Source organism: Leuresthes tenuis, unplaced genomic scaffold (genome assembly GCF_036924035.1).
Source record: "Leuresthes tenuis unplaced genomic scaffold, fLeuTen1.0.hap1 SCAF_10, whole genome shotgun sequence".
Classification (NCBI taxonomy): domain Eukaryota; kingdom Metazoa; phylum Chordata; class Actinopteri; order Atheriniformes; family Atherinopsidae; genus Leuresthes; species Leuresthes tenuis.
Genome location: NW_027325364.1, coordinates 30,015,142 through 30,032,700, shown reverse-complemented (window position 1 = coordinate 30,032,700; position 17,559 = coordinate 30,015,142). Strand labels below are relative to the sequence as shown.

Below are 17,559 nucleotides of genomic sequence, written 5' to 3'. Positions count from 1 at the left end.
GAGGGAATATGGACCAAAGTTAGACCAGCTGAGAGTATATGAGATGGGACATGAGAAGGCCAAGAAAAAAGCGTAGAGAAGATGCAAGTGATTATAACAAAAGATACATTGTAAAACCACATTGTTATTTTACTCTATTCTGTCTCCCACTGAGCTTAGTGCTAAATTGGTAGCAGAAAAGCCCTGCTGTGTTGGTTTAGCAGCCAGAAAGTAGTGAGTAGTAGACTACAGGGATTAGTCTCTTAGCATGATGAATAGACCAACTAGAAAGGCATTCCAAGCCTTTCTAGTTTGTGGTCTGTGTTATTGTTAAGCCCATTGCCCGCTCTTTAGTTTTTTTAAAGCTCTTTTTTTTAAAGGTTTTTCAGTCAATTAGTGGCAACTGGCAAGCTTTGCCATTATTCTATAAGGGGATCTGAAGGCTTGTTAAATGACATCACAACATTGTTGCTCTCTTTGGGGACAAGCAGCAGATGAAAGCAAGAGGGGAAACCTGCATCCAATTCTGGGTGTTTGTCTAATGTCCCTATGAAGTGCCATTGCCACATGGTGAGAGCAGTGGAGGGAGGAGGGAAGGGGGAACATGATCTGATGGAAAATGGCTTGCAACATCCCAGTGATGAGAGTGTGTGCAGAAGTGCTGAGACGGACAAGCGTGTGTGTCGTACATAGGGAATATATTGCACTTGTGAAGCTTTAGCGGGCGTAGACATAAAGACTGTGGAGGTGCATCATAATGCTTGTGTGTCTCAAATGAAAGGTTTTGATAGTTTATTGAAGGAGCTCTTTTTGTGCGACTCTCTTTGAGCAACATGGTTTTTTTTTTGTCTTTGGAAGCTTGAAAACAAAATGTGATGCATTGTACCTGGTCATCAGCCCCAAGTGCATGGTCAGTCAACAGAGGCCTGTAGTGTAGGGTGTAAGGAGTGTTGTTGACTAGAATCGTTCTGTCCTCTATCTGTAGGATCTGGATGCCGTGTCTCACCACAGATGACACGCAGAACTGACACAGCTACACAGGAAGCAAAACACAATAAACTGTCATCGATAAATAATGACATTAACTACATTATCAATGTTGTGTTCAATTTATAATACACAAAGCTGATTGTTTACTATTTCAAAAGGCATACTTTTCTTTATTCAACTTCCTTGACTGGTGATCCATCATTTTATTTTGAGTATTAGTATCTTCTGTTTAAGAAAACTGTTTAGTTTGAACTATATTGCACACTGTCTTGCTGTAGAAAACTGGTGGTGAACAGAGATGGCAGAAATCCACCTGTAATCTCAATAACACACCAGATTAAAAAAGAATATACCATATTGCCATTAATTTGCCACTGAAAATATGTTTGCATAGACATGTCTGAGCCTCCTTGAAGAATTCAATAAACTACTTAACCTTTCCTGCATGAAGGTAAACTCTTTACATTTCCTGACGTTCAATAAGCATTGTTGACTGTTTGTCAAGTCTTAACATTTGAGCTACGGTCGCCTCACCTTCTGTTTTCCAGGAAAGGCTCCTAAGGCGATGTCGACTTCTACGTATCCCTCCTCATCAAGAGTGACCACCACGGAGCTTGATCCCTCCTTCCATCGAGGAGAGGTAAGGTCATGAACTAGCTTAAGTGCTGTAGACTTGTGGACAGTATTGGTGTGGGCCCAGTAGATTCCAATCTGGAAGGCTTCCTAGAGGGTGGAAAAAAAGATCATCGTCAGTCAAGTCAGACATTTACAATGAGAACTGATGATATCTGATAATATTTTGGAAACAGTCACATGCTGGGGTCACCTATGGCTTTACTCCCATATATTCAACTTAAGAGTTCTTGCATGATATTTAAAATAGTACTGGCAACTAAGGAGTACATAATTTCTATAACGGCCAGCTATGTTCGAATGACACAATTTAAGTGCCCAACAGAGGCTTATGTGACAGAATGATTGTTCCTCTGGCTCTGCAGCATAATGAAACATGCTGATCAAAACACCAGCTTTCTCCTATTAAACCGATCCGGCCTGTGAGCTGCAGCTGAGTCTTCTCCCCATGTGTTGTGCCAAGATAAATAAGAGGGTACTATGGAAACAATGCTTTATTTGTTTCTATTTCACAGGCGATTACACATTTACAACTTTTTGTTTTGTTCCTTTGTGCATAACCTTATTAGCACTTGCTCTTTGATACACTCCCTAACTGCTCAGCTCTGAGTTAGAGACACAGAAATCTGTGTATTTGTGTGTTATGTTCAACAGGGGGAAACCATCTGCAGACATGTCTTCTTGCTGGCTTCTGAGATCAGAAGAAGACATGTCTGCAGTATACTGTGACAAAGCTTGGCTGCAGTCAAAGACTTAGGGAATATTGTTGTCATGCAACTGGTGAATGAGCTCAGGTTTTGTGCTTATTAGTCAGGACTGAAATGAGAAAAGAGCTAGATTCATAATGATGAATGTGAAGTCATGAAAAGACATCAAGGGCCTGATGAAAAGTCAAAATATAACTGTCTTTAGTTAAACAGTAACAAAGATTTAGTGACAAAGGTTTCGGCAAGTATACAGTGTTTAATTACTTCCAGAATCCCGATTAGTTTTAGAGGCAAGCCAAATTAATCGAATGTAGTATATATTAAAAATTAAACAATTTTTAACAAAACAAAACTGTTCAGCTGTTTTGCATAGATTCTACTAATACACTTTTATTCATAATCCTTACTATACTATACTAGTATCAGGAGTGCTTCTCAAACAGAAAACAGTAAGTTGTCTGTGTGGAAAAAGTTTGTCTGACAAAAAACACTAAATCATGATTTGGGCAAGATCACTTCATTATTTACCTCAACAGCTTTCTTATCCTGCAGGATACACATCTTGTATAATTCAACCTACCTTGAAGTTGGGTGGTACAATGACCTTGCCGGCTGGTATTTGCAGTACGATTGTTTCTCCTTCAAAAAGCCAGAGGTCCCACTGAGAGTCATTGGCCAGGAGGGCCCATGGGAGCAGCTCCACCAGCAGTGTGTTAAGACCAGACTTCCAGCGGGATAGCTTCACCTGCATAGGACTGTCCCACTGGGCGAGAGGCTCAAGCACTGACCTGTAGGGAGAGAGCAAATTATTATTGAAATCACTCCAGTATGACCTGAGCATGGATGACTGTAACATGGATACACTGATCATTGTAAGTGAATGGCCATTATAAGGCATATAAAGAGGGAAAATGAACACTGATCCAACCTGAGATTTGGTATTCATCGTAAAATATAGTATACATCAAATTCAAGCAATTCTGTGCGCCTTCAGTGGATTATAGTACAATTGTAATCCATGCCGACAATGTGAATTTATTGCTTAACTCAACTCCATTGAGAGGACTATTCAAGACTCGAGATGAGCAGTCAGACACGTTTCTCATCTCTATCACTGATGCAAGTCTGTTACTGCATGGAGCCCAGACACTTCTCTGTAGACACATTGATATCATTGCATATGTACAGACAGAGAGAAAGAAGTGATGCTTAGAATTTCTTAATGATATTATATTATAAATAATATAATAAAATATAAAAACACATTTTTCTATATCTGCAGAAGTAAGTTGGCTGTAGATCTGTTTGTACATTACAAAATACATACCAGCACGTTTAAAAAAAAAAAAAAAGGAAAATCTATTAAAATGTGTTATATATAAACAAACACTTCTTGCCCTGAAAGACCATTAACGCACTAACAGCAGTCACGAAGACTAAACAAAGATACGAGAAGAAATGGCCTTCCAAAAGTTACGCAATCCAAACAGATTCAGGAAACAGTTGACAGGGCATCTGGGATCACACATGGGTATATAGAGGCACAAACAAAAAGGCAGACAGACAGAAACATCATTTTTCCACATATTCACTGACAAGTCATTTCAAAGTAATTATGGTCTTGTGAGCCCTAAACAGGGCTAGGAGCCAAACAAACATTTTTTTCAGATTTACTCTGAAGTTCAAAGCCTTCAAAGGCGACCCAGTCTTCCCTTTCCCACAAGGCCACCTGGACTTGGCTCAAGCTACCAACCTGCCAACTCAAACTTGTCACAAGTCTAAAAGAGTCTTTACTGGGAAATGTGACCAAAACTGGGAACAGCTTTTCGTTACCACTTACTGGTGTTTATGTTAAGTCCATGTGGTTAAAAAGGCCACTGACCTTGAGGCTGAGGACAGCAAAGTAAAGGGCTCATAAATCATATTACACAGCTCACAAGAAGGTAATTGAAAGAAATGCGCTCAACAGCTTCTGTCAAAACCGACCAACTCTTGAGCTACAGAGTTTAAATGTGTGAATGTTGAGAAGCTGCTGCACTCAGTATGCACGTACACATGCTTCTCCAACCACTACAAGATGTTTATTTAATGATTGTGGAGGTAACTCGCTGCCATTAAAAATCCAACAGAGGAAGAAAATAACATTTACCACTTTCAACTTCCTTTACCCCTTTAAAACACAATATTCACACACTCTTTGCCAGTAAGTTCAGTTAGTTTAGTTTCTCCACTGTGCCATTGAGACTGAACACTCTTTCCAAACAACAAACTATCACTATCATCAACATTAAAGGAAAATATACAAATTAAACTGTGGTTTTCACTTACAGTCCAAGTTCTGAGTGTGTTTGGGCTTTGACTTAGAGAAACCTAACATATAAAGGTAGGCAATGTGTATGGCGGTATCTACAAGCAACGCAGTGTTTTGAGTGTGTATGCGTACGTGCTATGCTGTGTGTGTAAAGAGAGCGGAGAAACCCAGGCAACCACAGGCAGACATATGGCTCACATGTACAGCAGATCCACTGGGACTCTTTGTAACTTCAAGCCTGCGGGAGAACATGTGGCTGCGTCTTCTACCGCTGCCATCAAGATGTGATTGCTTTCTGACAAAAGATGAATCCCAGAGTGACATTTGTGGACAGTTTCACATCTGAATTCTGCCTAACGGTATATGTAAACTCATCACTCCACCATATATACACATACATACAGTATACACACTCTGGAAGTCTGTGCAAAGCTTCAGCTGAATGCAAGACTGTGTGACTTGTGTGTGAAAGTGCGACTGTAACAGAATGACAGCCTAAATCTTCTGTCTGTGGAGACAGCAGTGGGATTGCTGCTAATGTCTGATGCATGTCTTTGCAGTTTTATTATGTGAGCGATAAAAAGAAGCTTCCGTCATTAAAGGCTTTCTTGCACAACTCTGTACTTTGAGGAGAAATGCTGTAAGAATCTTACTATTAGAGGAAAACAAACAGTGGGGGGTGTTGATGAAAACTGTTATGAAATCATTGCTGCAAAAAAACCCAAAAAATATTAAAAATGATTATTCATGTTGACTCAGAAGAATTATGAGGAGCCATTGAGTCTTGAAGTGGTAAACGTTGGTAAGCATGATATGCTGAGTTTGAATCTGGCTGAAATGTGCATTGTCATTTCTCTACCCTGCTTCATGCGCAAGTGACAGCAGGCAAAGGATTCTTTTCCAGATTTGATTTTTAGTTTACAATCGGAACAATAAAAATGTAAAAACAACATACTTTAACCATATTTGTATTCACATGATCCTCAAAATTATTTCCAGCATACATGTTTGCTAAGCTGTAATAAAGCAAAGTAACGTTCAAGTACCTGTCGGTATCTTTGGTGACATAAGGCCATGGTAGGTCCGTGGTGGTCTTGGGACCATAGAAATCAGCCAGGATATGCTCTGGGTTGTCCTCATTTCCAGTCTTATTCACTATCTGCTTGATTAGACTGGTGGAGATGGGCACAGCACAGTGCGAAGCATCTTCATCATCCCTGAGGGTCAAAAGAACAAACTGAATTCACTGATCTCATCTTCTGGAGTCTGTAATAACTCATTATTTGAAATGCAAGCCATAAAGCCACTAGTTGTGAACCACTGTTGTGTGTGTGTGTTTTTTTAGTAAGTCTGGCTTGGAAACAAATTTACTTAATTCACGCCAGAAAATACTACACGATACGTTTTTGTTTCACTATAAAGCAAGACATCTTTCAACAGAATCTGACTGTTCTCATTGTTCTTTTCATTACAATGAAGTGACCTCCGGCTAAACTCCACTTTTATCCTGAAGTGGCTTGAATCTGCCTTTTGTTAGGGGTAACATGAGGTGCAGTCTTGCCTTACAAACCATAATTCGCAAAGATCACAGAAAAACACTCAATGGCAGTAAATTATCCTAACTGATACCTTAGTCCCAGACACTGGTCAATTACAATTTTGTAACAAGATAAAAAAAAAGAGCAAAATCCAAACAACGTAATCATATCTCTTTCTTGGCGGCATCTTACCCCTGAGCGGCAGTTTATTAATAGAGCCCATTGTGCTATAAAGGGAATACAGGGGCTATTGCTTATGGATCTGGGGCAAGACGAAGAAATAGGACAAGGTGTTGACAGGAAGCTTTTCATTCAGAGCACTCCCCGAGGCAGGAAACTGGAAGGGCTTCTGATTGTAACCTTCGATTTTCTAATGTGGTGGCCGGTATGAGGAGAGCAGGACATAATGGTTCTGGTTTAGACTTGTCTGTGTCTGTTGTGTCACAGACCGCAGCTCTGCTCTCTACCTCGTCCATTTAAACCCACAACTATGTGTAATTACAGGAAGGAAAGATGAGCTGTTGACCAGTGAACATTCAAGACTGGCTCTATCCAAGAGGTTTGGTGTTGGTTAGGGGCTGTGTGCATGTGTGTATGTTTACAGTTGTGGCTTGTAGTGTGTGTTTGTGTGGACGGAGAGAGATGAGGGATGGATTGAGCTGGGGGGACAAGAGAGACGATATGTAAGTTTGTGTGGTTTGAATCACTTTAGACAGGGAACGGATCGTAAATACAAGGAGCATTGTGGTTGCAGTCTAGAAAGACAAGACACTTAGTTGTTTCTGAGTTTGTTTTTTGCACTTGTGAAAGGATTTATCTACGACAACAGGGGCCCCATACATTCCCAGTCACTGTATGGCCTCTGTGGTTCCTTTACGGCAGCTGAAATCAAAACAAACTCTGTCACAAGATATCTAAACAGAACAGTTAAAGGTAAAAATTCTCACAGAAGGAATCAATAACATTCAATATTTACCTTATTTATTCAGATCATCACTAGATGCTACTAAAGGCAGATTTTTTTTATCGTACATTTGCATAAAATAACAAGTATTACAGATAATAACATATCAATGTACTAGTTACTTCCGTTGGGTTCAAACATATTCAAACAAATAATCATATTACTGATAATGTGACGACAAAGCATATGCCATTTATGATGTTATTTGAAGATAATAGACCCTATAATGTAAAGGTGAAAAATGTTTGTCATTAATTTCAAGGGCAATTTTTTATGTTTGTTTTTCAACAAGTATAGTGGTGACGCGTATAAGAGTTACACTTATACAAGCATTTAGCTAACCAATACAAAGACAGAGACCACACACAGATACAGCGCATATGCACATACACACACACTGCACGTCAGCCCCTGCAAAAGTGTGCATTTTTATCACACTGATTGACACACACACACACAGCTGTTCTCTGTTAGAGCCTATATCTAAATGAGGTGTAATCATGGTCCAACCTGACATGTTGGAGTTAGAGCTGAGTTTCAGCTGCTGCCAAGACAGCTTACTGCTCTCCTGAAATGTATGCAGATTCCCACGAATCATGTCTTCATCAATGGATCAGAATGTGGTGTGAGAACGTCTTAAATAAGTGTTTTTCTCTTTTTGCTTAATGTAAGCACCAACATACACAGATGTATGAGCTAGTTGCTAATTATTTAATACAATACTACACTGAAACAACCAAAATGTCCAATAAATACACCTAGCTGGCAAGGAACGATATATGGAGGATGGACAGAAAAGAGAAAGTTGCCTGTTAGCAAGGAGGAATTGTTTCATTATGAGTGTTTGACAGATAAGTCAAACACTCATGCCATGCACATCCCATGATACACTGTATCATGGGATGTGCAGAATGGTGTTGCTGGTCTTGTAGTTGCTTTTTGTACTTGATGAAAACGTACAAGACAGAGTACAAGATTTACAAAGATACCTCAAAAGTTGGGCAATTTATTCTAATTATGGGGTTTATCAGGGTAGGTACAAGATTAACCACACTATCATGGCAAAGTGAACAGTTTTATTCTTTTGTTCCGAAGCTTTTGTTATTTACCTGGCCTGGAAAGTGAGGTGGTGGGTAAGGTCAGCCTCAGTGTTACAAAGAGGCTCCTCGTGGCCCTTTCCACATATGAGTTGGCTTTCTTTTAGTCCAAGACTCCTTTTTTCAATGTGGACAATTAGTGGATCTGGCAAGTGGCTCCTCATAACAAACAGTGGACTGAAAACCACCTGAAAGAGAGGCACAGGTTCATACATATAGATAAACTTTGTTAGGGGAGAATAAGACAACAAGACACATGGCTGTCATTATTCCTTCAGTCCCTGATATTCTAAGAAAGAAACATTAGCGTTTAGAAATATAGCCTCTAATAATGTAACATCAGAGGAGGTCTTGCTGTAATATTTCCCTTATGTGCATATTTAATGGAGAGGTTTTGTTTTGTGTATCGATCAAAATAATTTGCTCTTGTTACCTCAAAAAAGGTGAAGAAATAAATGCAAATGCCAGAGTAACCATGGAGTAATGATCACATTTAGTTTGATCAAGGCAAGCAAAAGTAAAGTTTAGATAGGTGGTTTAAATGCGGCACAGGACTAAAAGTCAATATTGTGTAACAATCCAGAAACAAATATTGTTAAATTAAGCATTTTTGTCTGTATATTACTTATTATATTACTTACCAATCTCTGTTGCATCTGAGAATCAGGTTCAATAGTGATGAGAGTGCAGGAGACATAGAACAAAGAGCCACTGGAACAGGCCATCTAAAAGGACACAAACTGGTTGTGATCAATGAGTTCATTATCTATGAATCCAACAGTTCAAGTCCAAGCACATGATCAAAGTATATTGTCTAAGTAGCTATACTACACTTGGGAGTATGTAGTATTCTAATACCTTTAATATCTTACCATAATTGCAACAAGTTAATACTGATCACACCAAAGGACAACTTGTTTTTGTTTGTGGTCGCAACATAAAATATGAATATCTGACAGATTAAATGCTTTTGCAGTCTCCATCTTTATAGCCTCCATCAGTATTGCATTATCATTTTTTGCCCTAAAATCCCTATTTCTTGGCTTCTTCCAGTAGTAAAACATAGAGCCTCCCTAATGCTCTGCAACACAACATTAAGACTAAGGCGACTGACAACTGTCAGTGCCAGATAATGGGTCATTATAGGCAGTAAAATCTTAGCAAGATTTAAAGGCTGAGAATGTGCCCACCAAAGACCAACATACTCTTTATGTGTCACTGGAGTTTGTCCCATTTATTCCACACTCCTCATTAATGCCTTCAGATGCCAAGACACATTACAAGTGTTCCGGTTTATGACAGAAAAGGGACTTCATTTACTGCTGGGGACAGAAGAGTGGAGCAAAGAGAAGCTGAATTTTCAACTGTAATAAAACAGCCTTGGTGGGATGAGGGGGTGTAACTTTGGCAAACAGATTCTGTGTAGGCCTCTTGTGAAAAAGACCCATCACCAGGATAAGGTCATGACAACCTCCTGTGCTTTCTCAAAAGTAAAGGACAAGAGCAGAAACAGAAAAAAATGTTGGAAATAAGGAATGCGGAGGAGGAAGGTGAGATATGGAAGAAGAGTTATTTCAGATGGATTACTGACATGAAAGCAGCTGACAGATGAGAAATGAGAGAAACATTGACAAGGGAGGGTAATGGAGAATAGGACAGGTGGACAAGCTTGATGCCATGGGATGAGGGAAAAAAAAGAGGAGATGACAACTATAAGACAGATGAGTGGTTCACGGTGTGGCCGAGAGAGTTAAAGAAAAGGAGGAAACAAGAGAGTGAAATGTAAGGAAACACGAAACATCTAAGAACCAGCTACTAGTCACCTCCATATGTGTATTAACCAGCTCATATAAGCAAAAGAGATAACAGTAGAGGTTGGAGTGGAATTGACGGATGCTCAGACTCACATTCTGAAGCTGAAGTGGCAGAATGGCTAGCTGTTAACGGCACATAACTTATAAAGAAATTAGAAAAAGAAATACTAAGAAAAGCCAAACAGGAAAAGTAAAGCACGAGAACAGCAGGAATAGAGCTGGCAGCAATCTAGTGGTGCAAAAGTGCCTTCAAAGCCTCTGCCTGAGCCCACATATCAGCTAGTGTTTCCTGTCTATGGTTAGTGTTGTTATGAGAGAGCATAAACTGTATTATCTACCTCTCAACATGGTCAGGTTATGGGTTGGAGGGCCTTTGTAAGCCTATCTGAGGGGAAGATCTCAATCTGTTCTCTAACAGTGAGTAGCAGTAAGGAAGCTCAGCATCTGTGGCCACCCAGAAGAAGAGGATCCGGTCACAGTTGGTGGTCCAGTCACCAGCTCCAAACGTGTGTAGATTGAGAGCCAATTGTGAGTGTTGGTTTGTGCAATGTGTGTATCTATCTGTTATTGCTGGCTAGCACATTTATCAACTTGCATTTGGACAAGTCTGTGTGTAGCCGAGCTATAACAGTCTATACACATGTGTTTTTCCATCTCTCAGTATACACATACGTTCTCCACATCATATATATCTTTTCAAAACTGACATTTAATATATGTAATGTGGCCTTAGAGTATAGACTGCTCAAATGGGGATTTGGGAAACTTTTAAAAAGCTTTTATTTCTAGGGGCCACAGATAATAATGGAGTCAAATCAGTTGTAATATTCTACCTGTATTACAGAGCTGCTGCTTCCCTTGTTGCTCCTCTCCAGTTGAACATCCTGGGACCAGTCTTCATCTCCTCGTGCCCTCACACACAGCTCTGTCATCTCTGCATCCTCCAGCACATAGGAAGGCAGTTTGGCTCCTGCCTCCAGGCAGTCACAGTGTTCTCTGACCACCGTCTGACCGTCAGGCCCTACATAGTGCTGTACCACTCGCAGCTCAATATCCTGAGTCAGGTAGCTGCACATAACCTGCCGTCCACAGATTATTACCTGTAGGATAGAGTTACGTGGGGGAATTGTTAACAAACCAAGCCATAACAGTGAAATGAAACCCTCCTAAACTTACAAAATATGGTGAGAGGAGTTGTAAAGAAAAGCTGCTATCTGCATGTTAACACGGACACACGCGTAACCCTCACCCACAGTTAAGTCAGAGGGAAACTTTTGTATGGGACTGTTTAACTATGGGACACTATGGACTGTTTTACTATGGGACATATTTAACAGTGCTAATAATGGACACTTTTCACCATTACCTGAAAGTGTGTTTGCATGCATGTGCTTGTGCATGTTTGCAAACTGGGAGAAAAATATTTTGACTACAAATAAAATAAATCTCTCGATCAATACTTTCCTAAAATCTGTCGTTTACTGTCAGCAGTGAACTAAATCTAACACACACACACACAGTGAGAGTGATAAAAGCCTTAACATCCAGTAAGAGGCCAATGAAAATTATACTGTCTTTACAATAATACACAACAGTGACACACACCAGAGGAAGAGGCCAGCAGTATATGACATTTTTCAGGACAATCCAAACTCCATCAAAAGAAAACATGAACAGGGGTACACTCAGAGACTTCCTCTGTAGTGGCAGCTGCTCTCCCATTATGAAACTGTGTGCCGTGAATTGGGTGTGACCAACGCTCATACTCTATCATTGGATCCAGTGGAAACAAGATGTAATCAAAGTTTGGGACAGATGGAGAAAGGAATGTGAGGCCAAGTCTGTTTTGTCTGAAGGAGGAGAGGGAAACGTGTGTGACACTTGACACTGTTTACATAACAAACTGTCATTGTTATCAACTGATGCACTTTAAGGAATACACCGGCTTTTTCCGGCTCTTTTTTGTATTTGTGGAAAAGCGCAAACATCATCCCTATTCTTGCCATGGCAGTTGCTTCATGATCTGGCTCATGCTGGTTTATGATTTCCTGTGATCTTTTTTGTGGATTGACGGGACACATTTTATTGCCACAAAACAGATGACAAAAAAGGACAAAAACAGAAAACAGTTGTTGTTAGCCAAGAAACTACTAAATCATAGGATATAAGCAGGGGTGGGAGTAAGGGTAGGGGGGCTAAAGAGGGCTAATTCTGACAAGAGCACTTGGAGAAAGGCCTAGCTTTGTTTGTTACATTGCAGAAGTCTTCAATGCCTCAAGCATATTCCTGCTTTTACTGTAGAGTTTCTTTTAAAGTTTGGAAACCAGATTATCTCCAGGATCCTGGCATTCTTAATCATGTTTTAAAAATTTAGTTTCTTCTTTTACAGCTGTAGTGTACGTTTCTCACATGTTTTGTCAAATCTTTGTTTTGTGTGACAATATGAGCAGAGCAGTGAATCAGTAACACCTGAAAGTACCTGTTTCTGGACACCACTGAGCTGCACCACCTTGATGATAAGTGATGCGGTGCGTCCTTTGTACTGAATGGTCCTCAGTAGCGTCCCTACGTTGTCCACACTGAAGGGCTCTGACCAGCGCCAGTTCCCCCATCCCTCGATGCAGATGTGTAGCAGCTACAGGATAGGTCAGAGGCGGACACACACACACACACACACACACACACACACACACACACACACACACACACACAGACACACACATATACAGAAACAGAAACAGAAGACACCATCCAACATAGGTTAGACTTCTTTCCCCTCATTTGCCCTGAGGAAAATACAAATAAACACCAACATTCTTCTGTTTACAAGATTTTGGTGGAGGAAGGTTACTTAACAGGCTTGCTGCTGTTGGAAGTAGAAACGGAAGGTTGTACACAATAAACTGGTTGGTGGAAAACAGCTGATGTGGAAGATAATTATGGCTCTGTGTGTGTGTGTGTGTGTGTGTACTCGTGTGGTTGATTGTGTGAGACTATTTTCTTCACACATCTAAATAAGAGGCACTTTGCTTGGATCTTAGTCTTTTCAGCTACATATCCATCACTTCTCTGTGGAGGACATCTATGTGTGTGGCTTGGTGTAAACACTTCAGGATGACAGCAATAAACAGATGCTGTTCTGCCTTATGACATCCAAACAACTTCAGAGTGGTGATGATTGTCCAACCATTTTCTTGTATTCTGAGACTGTGAAATGATCTGACAGCTGTATTCGTAGAAGACCACAGTTTTAATTGCATCTCGATTACACATTATCGGCACTGCTAAAAGATTTCAACAAAAGAATGTAACAACAGTATGCATTGCACAGCGCTTTCTGCATGAAAGCTTCAAACATGCAGTGCTAAAGGCAAGTAGGCTGGTCAATGTCTCTCACACCTATGTTATGCTGAGGTAATTCACAGACTGTCTGCTTTTTGTATAGGCTGCTCGCTGCTATATGACAAAGAATCTTATTTTTTAAACAATTTAAGTTCTGTCATGAGATTATGGCAACAATATGAAAGCAGAATCATAAATATCCAGGAAGACCTAAAGCATTGTTCCCTCCTGAGGCAGTGTGACTGTCCATCCACCTCAATTAACTCTACATACCAGTATTGCTGCCAACACAATGTCATACTTGAAAAAGGGAGGGTTAAAGAACATGAGTAAGACAAAGTATATCAAGAATGAGTCAAGTTGGACAGGAGGACACAAGGAGAGGGGGAAGGAACTGGTTCAATAATCTCCCAGAAGGTTAACAACCAGATTGGAACACGGAAAAAAAACAGTTTTGAACATTTACACTTCAGGTCGTTGCTTCAATGTGCGGAACATTTAGCCAATCTGTTTTAAGAAAAACAAATTAACCCTGAGGTCAAAGAGCATGTGGGGACCTTGGTCAAGACCTTCTATGTTTTTATCCACTGTAGTCTTTCCACGCTGTTTGAAGACAGATTTCTTTACAATAACATTCTTAATCAAAGCCTGTATTCACTTTCTTGAAGATCACCCCTCCTCCTTGTTGGCTGCAAGGAAATTACTTACATTTTTCAGATCTCTTGCTCAGTGGATTTAATCACAGGCAAAGTGGCAGAATGGCGTAAACAGCCAGGTGGTGGAGGTTAAGGTTAAGCCTGAGGGTGGAGAACCACTAGATTCCCCAGGCCCGGCACTAGATTTATAATAAAGACCTGTCAAGATCCCAGAGGTTTGAGGAAAACTTGAAAAACAACAATAATATGGGATTTTCTGCTATTCTGTCTCCCGTCTTTCCTTCAGTGATCTACCACTGATAAGATTAAAACCTTTTCATTCACATTCAACTCAAAACTATGTTTAAATTTTTTGTATTAACTTTTAGGTTTTGAGTGCAACCAGACTGGTGTTAATTATGGTGAAAAGGTTGTGGTGGCAAACTCACTGGAGATCTCTGCTGTACTGTCATCTGCGAAGACAGATTTGTTATTTCAACACTTTTCCCTCCTTTAACTCCCCAATCCCTCCTCTCTTCTCTCCATGCACTTTATCGTGCCTGTGGCTCAACTTGACCTCTAAGGGAAAAGTCATAATAACGTCTCTACTCAAACTTCAAACAGTGACTGCTGCTTTTGTTTTAAATCACCACTGCTGGAGTCAGAGCAGTGGTGAATTAAAACAAAAGCAGCAGGGGAAAAAAAAGTGACACAGATGAACTGGACACGTAGGACAACAAGAATGAAAAATAAGAAGCTGTTCTAACTCTTTGTGTCGTATATGGCGGTTGTGACTCGGACAAAACCCAGTCAGTCATATGCGCTCATTCTTTGCACATGGTTTAACCATGGCCTCCTGCTAACAACATTAAACAAAATGAAGAGCATCCGCAATGAAAATGGCTTTGAAGAATGACAAAGCTTAATCTGAGAGGAATATGTCACTGATCACGAAACTATCACCTAAGGTGGAATCTATTGATTTCAATTTACATTGTGACGTTATTCACCGTGGGTAACAAGATCCAAATCAATAGGGGGATGAGCATAATGAAAAAACTTATACATGGCCTTAAACTGGTATCGCAATCGTTTATAAACCCAAAATACATAAAGTCCAAAACTACTTGTGGTGAAAATGTGAGGTCAGTGTTCCTGGGTTACAAACAAAACTGGACTGAAACAAAAGGGAAACTTGCAAGTAGGAAAAGAGTAAATTATGTCTGAATTATTCAGAATTTAATTACAACAAATATGTAATCATCTATCAGCTCTGCAAATTGTGGTACTCTCTCTGAACAAAAACAACATCTTGAGAAAAAGCAGCCTTTAGCCTCAGATGCTAGTCAAAATTCTAATCTAATCTGCTAATAAATATTTTATAGACTCCTCCACTCACCCACAGCAGCTGGCCAAGAGTAGAGAATTTTTGTCCAAAACCAACAAAAAGTATATCTGTGATACTGTGTGTGAAAGAATGTGAACTGATTTTTTTCTTTAAATCTCTTTAAATCCTTTCATCCCCAGGGAGAGATTGTGGTAACACATTACATACATTTCAAGGTTACAACTTTAATACAGAGTCATCTACCTGAGATTGCCATGTATCCATCATTTAATGCATGTGTTTTGCTAAAAATCATCTTTGTAGCTTTCCTTTAGACATTATGGTTACTAATTACATTAGTAATCATCCAACTACTTCAGATTCTACCTGAGCAGGAGTACTACTATATCAATATAACCCTTATGGCACCTTTTCAGGGTACTAAAATAATCCAGCTAAAATTCTTATTCTTCAGAAACAAAATAATCCACCATAATGTTGCTTTAGTGTGGCATCTACATCTACAGATGGATGACTCATCTCAGTTTCGTGCATTTTAATGCATGGCAAAATCAGCAGGAGGACAGTGATGAAAACTTGATAGTTTGATATGGCTTATATATTGTATTACCATATTAACACCAGTTTTGCTGATTTTGCCACAATCAAATATGGTTAGATGTCTTGGGGTCTACAAGTACCCTTGAAAGCTGAGCCCACAGCGATGCTTTGACAAATCAAAGACTGTGCTGAAGATGTGACTAATCTTAAAGTAACAGAAAACACCTGTCCACTAAATCGAAAATCAGATGGACAAAGTGATGACATCAAAATCCACAAAGATCATGCTGGAGTAATATATGGTCTAAACATAAGATCAGTAACACATGATCATCCCGTCACCCAGATTTTAGATTGCCATGGAAACTGACTGCAGAACCCAAACATGGGACTGACACATTCACAAATGGTGTTAACTTCTGAGAAATACTAACCCCATCCGCCTAAACTGTATGTTATGTTCAGTGAGTCAATAAGCCAACCGACTTCTATGATGGCTTCGATGTCATGTCTACTGCCTGTTTCATAGCTTAATCCTGTCCCAGGAGACAATCAATAGCAACAAAGTTTCCTGTAAAACACAGTAAGGTATCAGTCAGTCATTACCAAAGCAATGACTGTGAACCTCCATGTAAACAGAGTCATTACATATTTTAGCAGTAAACACTCAAGTTTCTACTCTAATAATGTTAGTGTAAGAATAAATAAATAATAAATAAAGAAAAGCACAATCATAGATGATGAACACACACACTTACACACTTATGGGCTCTTGCAGAAAGACTGAGTCAGTCTTCCCACTGTAACTACTATCCGTTACTGTCCTCTGGCAGGAATGTGCTTGAGTGTACAAAGCACAAATTAAGTGTCTGTCTGGCGGTTTGATGGGTTTGACAAGCTGCAGTGGTCATTGGTCTTCTTCCCATTATTACCCTTCCTTCATTCATTTCAGTCAGACAGTAATCAGAGATTTGAGATTTGTGGCAATTGAGAGGTATAAACAACACCAGTAGCTCTGCACACAAGTCAGTGTAAAAAAGCCCATATAGTTAAGGAATATATTTGATGATTTATTAAAATCATATGAATTCGATGTCACATAGTGACAGTTTAGAAAAAATAGTTTGAAAGTACTGCAAATCTTGGTTAATGTTATACAGGCGCAGATGAAAAGAAGGATGTGGAACACAGGCCTGGTCTTGTCTGGTGAAATTACTTTGGAACAAGGGACCTAGCTAGCCACCTATCTAATGAGAAGCAGGTTTATACCCAGACAGCAAAACAAAAGAATATGGATTACTTTGTGGTGAAAACAAAATGAGTGTGAGAAAGAAACATGTGAGAGAGAGGACGAGGGAGAAAGACACACAATAACATCAATTTCAAGGCCGTAAGAGCAAACCCATGTAACATGAGGGAAATATGGTGGCTTTAACAGCTGTCTACAATGCCTCTCTCCTCTTCGACTCCCTTTCTCTGACAAATAGAAGCAAAGCTGCACAACATCAAAGCGTAGATCTGCAAGTCTAAGAAGCGGTTTCAGAGCTGGAAGAAGGTACAGAGAGAAGCCATTGTGTGGGTCCATGGTTGACAGGGGGGATGTTAAGAGGTTTATGCTTGACTAACATTGTTCCATTTTTCTCCTCTGGTTTCTACTAAGG

The 17,559-nt window shown here is 39.8% G+C and overlaps 1 protein-coding gene across 1 annotated transcript in view; it reads right to left on the bottom strand.

Annotated features, from left to right (window-relative positions):
* The window catches only part of LOC140316988 (intermembrane lipid transfer protein VPS13B-like), a 292,443-nt gene that overhangs the window by 12,859 nt on the left and 262,025 nt on the right, over positions 1 to 17,559 (bottom strand). The window contains exons 46-53 of the mRNA XM_072395068.1: positions 12,513 to 12,668; positions 10,867 to 11,133; positions 8,861 to 8,944; positions 8,232 to 8,407; positions 5,667 to 5,837; positions 2,890 to 3,097; positions 1,504 to 1,692; positions 866 to 1,012 (exon numbers count right to left, since the gene is read on the bottom strand). Coding sequence (XP_072251169.1) covers positions 866 to 1,012; positions 1,504 to 1,692; positions 2,890 to 3,097; positions 5,667 to 5,837; positions 8,232 to 8,407; positions 8,861 to 8,944; positions 10,867 to 11,133; positions 12,513 to 12,668 — 1,398 coding nt within the window. The remainder of the gene's footprint in view (positions 1 to 865; positions 1,013 to 1,503; positions 1,693 to 2,889; positions 3,098 to 5,666; positions 5,838 to 8,231; positions 8,408 to 8,860; positions 8,945 to 10,866; positions 11,134 to 12,512; positions 12,669 to 17,559) is intronic.